General features: G+C 43.1%; 1 protein-coding gene across 5 annotated transcripts in view; it reads right to left on the bottom strand.

Annotated features, from left to right (window-relative positions):
- Positions 1 to 7,220, bottom strand: part of PRPSAP2 (phosphoribosyl pyrophosphate synthetase-associated protein 2) — a 56,215-nt gene that overhangs the window by 11,416 nt on the left and 37,579 nt on the right. For all 5 annotated transcript variants that reach the window (XM_005870172.2, XM_014542854.1, XM_005870171.2 and 2 more), the window contains one exon: positions 6,538 to 6,686. In XM_005870172.2, coding sequence (XP_005870234.1) covers positions 6,538 to 6,686 — 149 coding nt within the window. The remainder of the gene's footprint in view (positions 1 to 6,537; positions 6,687 to 7,220) is intronic.

Here is a 7,220-nt window from a genome sequence, read left to right as displayed (position 1 = left end):
CATGATTTGGGCCCTTTAATTCGTGTGAAACAATGTCTGAATAGCACAACATACCTAAGTATTGTTGCTGATCAAGTTCATCCTATCATGTTGATGGCGTATCCCAATGGAGATGGCTTCTTCCAACAAGACAATGCGCCATGCCACGGTGCTTGTATTGTGCAGGAGTGGTTTCAAGAACATGAGGGAGATTTTACCTTGCTTAGGTGGCCCCCACAATCACCAGATCTCAATCCAATTGAGCATTTGTGGGACGAAGTTAAAAGAGCCATCAGGCAGCTGGTTCCACAACCATCAAATCTCACAGAACTGGACAGTGCTATTCATCAGGCATGGTGTCAGATTCCTCACATCACCTTTCAACATCTCGTGGAGTCAATGCCAAGAAGAATCGCTGCAGTATTGAAGGCAAAAGGTGGCCCAACGAAGTACTGATGGGGTGGTCATAATAATCTGGCCACTCGGTGTATATTACAAAATGATTCCCACAAGAAGATTAGTCAACACATCCATCACCTCTCATGATTACAATTTGTGTGTGTGTGTTGTGAACACTTCAAATCTACTCTCTCAGCAACTTTTAAGTATATAATACAATACTATTAACAACTATAGTCACCATGATGTACATTAGATCTCCAGAACTTACACATTTTCTAACTGGAAGTTTGTACCCTCTGACCAACATTTCCCCATTTCCTCCATTCCCCAGCCCTGGCCACTACCATTCTACTTTTTTCCATGAGTTTGTTGTTGTGTGTGTTTTTAAGATTCCACATATAAGTGAGATCATACATTATTTGTCTTTCTCTGACTTATTTCACTTAGGATAATACACTCAAGGTCCTTTCATGTGGTCACAAATGGCAGGATTTCCTTCTTTTTTATGGCTGAATAATATACACATTTTCTTTACCCATTCATCCACCAATAGACACTTAGAACTGATTTTTCACAAGGGTGTCAGGAACATTCAGTGGGGAAAGAAAAGTCTTTTCAATAAATGGTGCTTGAAAAATTGAAGCTGGACCCCTATCTCACACCATACACAAAAATCAACGCAAAGACCTAAAAATAAGAGCTAAAACTGTCAAACTCTAAGTAGAAAACCTGGGAGTAAATCATCATGACCTTGAATTTGGCAATGGATTCTTAAGCTATGACATCAAAAGATAAGCAACAAATACAAAAATAAGTAAATTGAACTAAGTAAATTAAAGCCTTTTGTGCATCAAAAGACACTATCAAGAAAGTAAAGACAACCTACAGAATGAGAGAAAATATTCGCACATCATGTCTGATAAGAGTCTATTGTCCAGAATATATAAAGAACTCTTCCTATATAATAAAGAGCTAATATGTAAATTAGACCAAACAGCAGAACAACCTTCCGGACAAAGCCGGGGCTGTGAGGGCCGAGCCCCTTGAATGAATTTCATGTATTGGGCAAAGGATTTGAATAAACATTTCTCCAAAAAAGACAAACAAATGGACAACAAACACATGGAAAGACACTCAACATCACTAGCCATTAGGGAAACGCATATCAAAACTACAACAAAGTACCCCGTCAAGCCCACTTGCACTCTAGGTAACAGAGTACCCTTCAGGAAGAGCTCTGTTTATATAAAGCTCTATGGTTCTCATTTCCCCTTCCTTTAACTTCCTTTCCCTTCTATAAATGCCCTCCATGTTAGCACGCAGGCCGGAGTGCACCTGGCTTCCCATATCTGCATGCACTAGGTTGCAAATCTTCCTTTTTCCTGAATAAATCCTTTTTGATGAATTGATATTATTTTTCAGTTAACAATGACTATAATAACAAAATCAGAAAATAAGTGTTAATAAGGATATGGAGAAACTGGAACGTTTGCACATTGCTGGTAGGAATGTAAAATAGTATAGCTGCTATGAAAAACAGTTTGGTGATTCCTCAAAAAATTAAACATAGGAACCAGCAATTCTAATCCTAGGTATAGACCCTGGAGAAATGAAATTATATGTGTACAAGAAACCTGTACATGAATGCACATAGCAGCATTATAGTCAAAGTTAGACACAGTCCAATATCCATCAATGAATGAATGGATAAGCAAACTGTGGCATATCCATACAACGGAATGTTATTCAGCCTTCAAAAGGTATATGCATCTTTGGATGAACTTCAAAGACATGCTAAGTGAAAGAAACGGAATGCAAAGGTCACACTGTATAATTCCACTTCGATGGAATGTCCAGAACAGGTGCATCCACAGGGACAGAGGCAGAGTGAACTCCCTGGGGCACATGGGTGTGATTACTTAAGGCAGCGGTTCTCAACCTGTGGGTCGTGACCCCTTTGGCGGTCGAACGACCCTTTCACAGGGGTCGCCTAAGACCATCCTGCATATCAGATATTTACATTACGATTCATAACAGTAGCAACATTACAGTTATGAAGTAGCAACGAAAATAATTTTATGGTTGGGTCACAACATGAGGAACTGTATTTAAAGGGCCAGAAGGTTGAGAACCACTGACTTAATGGGTAGGAGTGTTCTTCTGGGTGATGAAAAGTTTGAAACTAGAAAGAAATGGCAACACTCTGAATGTACTAAATGCCAGTGAACTGTGTATTTCTCAATGGTTAATTATGTTAAGTGACTTTTACTCCAATTTTTACAAAAAGGTCAATGTCACTAAAGAAAAAAGTAGGACTGCTTTAGATCAGTGCTTCTCAGTCTCATCACCACTGACACTCCGGGACAGATAACTGGCGCGGGAGCTGTCCTGTGTGCTGGAGGATTTAGCAGCATCCCTGGCCTCTATTCGTAGTGACCCCCTCAATCATGACAATGGAAAAAATGTCTCCAGACATTTCTGTCTTCTAGGGACAAAATCCATACCACCCCCTCCCCCAGTTAAGAACCACTGCTCTAGATTAAAAGAGATTAAAGACAAGTGACAATGAAATGCAATATGTGAACCTAGGTTGGTATGGAGAGAGAGGGGACAGAAATGTAAAGCTAAACAAAGCAAGATAAATTCCAAAACTGAAGTAATTTTTTTACATTCCCTCCCTCCCTCCCTCCCTTCCTTTCTTTCTGGAGAAAGCTAGAAACATCGAGGATGAGAGAGAATCATTGATCTGCTGCCTCCTGCACGCTCCCTACTGGGGATCACACCTGCAACCCGGGCATGTGCCCTGACCGGAATCAAACCCGGTCTATCCACTGAGCCAAACCAGCCAGGGCTTTTTTTTTACATTTTCAGCACTCTTTTTCTCAGGGATTTGACCCCAATACTGGTGAAAGAGTATAATGTTATATAACCCTTTAGAAAGTGATTCATCAATCTCACTTTTAGAAACTTATGAAACTAGAAGCCCAGTGCACAAATTCGTGCACTGGTGAGGTCCCTCAGCCTGGCCTGCACCCTCTCACAATCTGGGACCCGGCAGCCCAACATCCCCCAAGGGATATAGTAGTGCGTGAAGCAGCAGGCAGCCAGTCACTTTGGCTTTTAGATAGATAGATGATTGATTGATAGATAGATAGATAGATAGATAGATAATAGATAGGTAGATAGATAAGCCAAAGTATGAAAAAAAGGTTATTTTTGCTACATAAGTTAACTGCAATATTATATTGGCAAAGACCAGGAGAAAACATACATACCCAGTTATACCCCACTTCAGCAGTCTAAGCCACACCCATAAGATTGACCTACGAACCAGGAGGCCAAAGTTATATTCCTGGTGGGCACATGCCGGGTTGTGAGCTCAATAAGCCACATTACAAAAGCACAAAGAAGCAGGTGAAATTAATTTTCGCCATATATTTTATTTAATCCAATGTATCAAAAGTATCATTTTAACTTGCAATCAATAAAAAATTGATGAATGGGATCTTTCATGTTATGGCTTTCACATCAAGAGTGGGCCCAGCACCGCCTGCGAGATCAAAGCCCTCCCACCATGAACTTGCCTTAGCTTCATGGTCTCCCAAATCCGGCCTATTTCTTGCCTCTCTTCCAGGCAATTTACCCCAATATGGGTGCAGGCCTGGACTAAGAAGACACCCACCCCTCAACTACTGCCTCCAGCCTGAGAGCCTGCACAGCTGTTTAAAATATAAGTATATTCAATGGCATCCAAAATCCTCACCGGTCTGCTCAAGCGGAGTCCTGCTACCGTCTCCCTCTCTCCTCCCTCTAAGGACCTTTGGTAATGAGAGTGCTGTACTTCCTGGCCACAACCTGACCAGACACAAACCCAGCCCTTGTCTCCAGAGCCTGCCCTCTTGCCCCCCAGGATGTCCTGGCACCCCGATTTAGCCCATGCTTCAACACCTTCTCGCTCCACCTCAGCTAACTAAGCCCATAGGCCCAGCTGCAATCTCAGCTCCTTCGTGGCTATTCCAGTCCACTCTCCTCCTCTAAGTTTTCTCTACAGATAAAAGCAAACTCCTAGACAAAGCAAGAACCTGAAGGGGTCCAAAATACTCCCCAGTGGCACACAAAGTGTTTTGAGCAGAAGGATCTGAATTTCTAAATCCCTTATCTGCCTAAAAGCAGAACCTCCAAAAGAACTCACTGGTCATCCTCCTTTCCAGGGACAACCAGGCAGACTGACTGAGCACCACACCCAGACAGACACTGTCTCTCACCAACCACCTCTCCCACCCACCTCCTAACCTCTCACTGATCTTTCCAAAAGGTCATTTGTTTTCCCATTGTGTCCTCCTCATCTTCTTGCCCTATTAAAATGGTATACACCACTGATAAGCCCCGAATTCTAACCTCCTCCTAAAATCTGTCTTTTCTCTAAAAGTTAATTTTACTTCAATAAACATTTATTGATTGCTAACTATATGCCAGGCAATGTGTTATTTGCGAGGAATTCAACATTAAATTCAAAATTATCTTTCCTTCTTAAAGCTTTCAGTCTAGTGGGGACATGCAAACACTGTTTTAAAAAAGATGAGGGACGTGAAACAGAGAGAGGTTAAGGAACTCCCAAAGTCACCTAGCTCACTAGGGCCGGGGCAGGATTTGAACCCAGGATCTCAGGGCCACATTCCTAGCCACAGCAGCTCCACTCTGGTGAGCCCCATTAACGACAGAAACCCAGATTCCGAATCGCCACATGTCCTGAGTATGTTCACAAGTTTGAGAATTCTTCATGATTTTAAGCAATAATATTCTCACTGACTTGTCACCAGTGTGATAGGAAATAAATCCGTTATTTTATTAAACATGATTAACCTTATAAAAAAACTGTTTGAAAAAATATTTCAGTTCAGTGTGATAAAGGCTGTAACAGTAACAAGACTACATCCTTGACCAAAGTGTGGTCCGGCACCATAAGCCCTTTCTCCACCTGGACTAACCCTGGGGCTTTGTCCTCAGGCCGCACAGCTGAGTTTCAGCAAGAATTCCAGAACTCATGGGCCCCCCAGGCCTTCCTTCAGCAGGAATTCTGTTAGGTCAGGTCAGCAAGAATTCCCCTACCCTTGATGCCGCCCTCCTCTCAGTAATTTCCCATCCACTGACCCTATCCCACCCTGCGTCTTGGCTATCCACCCCCATTGTCCTTGCTGGAGTCAGAGGTAAGCCCCATTCTACAGCAAGATGTCTTCTCCCACAATGCAACATTTCCTAAGTAAAATCTGTTTTTACCACCTTAAAAAAAAAATCTGTCTTTTCTCTTACTAAGACAGATTCAGGCCCCTAAGTACTAAATGTAAAGAGGGTAGAAGAAAAGTTTTCCTTCATCAACAGACTGAAAGGCAGTATTTTTTAAAAAAATATGTTTTATTGATTTTTTGCAGAGAGGAAGGGAGAGGGATAGAGAGCTAGAAACATCGATGAGAGAGAAACATCAATCAGCTGCCTCCTGCACGCCCCCCACTGGGGATGTGCCCGCAACCAAGGTACATGCCCTTGACCAGAATCGAACCCGGGACCCTTGAGTCCGCAGGCTGACGCTCTATCCACTGAGCCAAACCGGTCAGGGCAAAAGGCAGTGTTTTTTTTTTTTAAAGGTGTTATTAAAGCATGAGGTAAATTTCTTAAAAATAAAAACCAATTCACACATCAATCTTACCACCATCATAATGATTTCCATCCTTCATAGTTCTTCCTGGTCTTTGTACAAAGATGGGTATACACTCTGGTATTCTGCCTTATTCACATACATCCCATAGATTCTCTCTTATCTCCACATGGTCTTAATTATCTCAAAGAGCTGCATAATCAGCCTGGGCTGGTGTTCTCAGTGGTTAGTATCAACCCGCACAGGGAAGGGTTGTGGGCTCAATCCCTGGCACTGGTCTGGTTGCATGCAGAAGGCAACCAATTGATGTGTCCCTCTCACATCGATGTTTCTCTGTCTCTCTCCCCACCTCCCTCCCTCCCTTCCACTCTCTAAAAATCAATGGAAAAAATATTCCCGGGTGAGGATTAATAACAACAACAAAACAATAACAACAACAACAAAACAACAAGTAAGTCAGCCTTAAAACCAAAGAGGAAAACAAAAAGGGGCAACACACTTACTGGGGATCTCCAGGCTGGGGTGGATGGCAGCCACACTCCTGACCATGGGCGGGGAATGCCGTCCATCCACCAAGTCGGACTCGGCGTCCTGAGCTTCTCCGTGAATCACCGCGATGCCCAGCCGCAGGCGCTCAGCAAAAGACTGTGCCCTGAGGCAGAGCATGAGACAATTAGAAAACATCTCAGCACCTGTCTTCTGTTAACATCAATGGAAGAAACATTAAAAGAACATAAATAAAATGTAGTTTCCCAAATAATTAATGAAAAACAAGAGAATAAAATAATCACAGAGTCTTAGACTCCAGGACAAACACGTCCCTCTGGCAATGGGCACCAGTAAGTGCAGAGCGGGGCCCTGATCTGCATTCAGCCCACTGAGTGAGCTGCATAAGGTAAGTAACTTCCTCTACACCTATTTCCTCCCTTGTAGCTGCTAATTCTCTATAGTGAGTACAAACCACATGAAACAAAGTGCATTAAAAACTCAAAGTACTGCCCTGACCGGTTTGGCTCGGTGGATAGAGCATCGGCCTGAGGACTCAGGGGTCCCAGGTTCGGTTCCGGTCCAGGGCATGTGCCTTGGTTGCGGGCACATGCCCAGTGGGGAGTGTGCGGGAGGCAGCTGATCGATGTTTCTCTCTCATCGATGTTTCTGACTCTCTATCCCTCTCCCTTCCTCTCTG

The sequence above is a fragment of the Myotis brandtii genome, unplaced genomic scaffold, assembly GCF_000412655.1.
Source record: "Myotis brandtii unplaced genomic scaffold, ASM41265v1 scaffold314, whole genome shotgun sequence".
Taxonomy (NCBI): Eukaryota; Metazoa; Chordata; class Mammalia; order Chiroptera; family Vespertilionidae; genus Myotis; species Myotis brandtii.
This window is presented reverse-complemented; position numbering and strand designations above follow the sequence as displayed.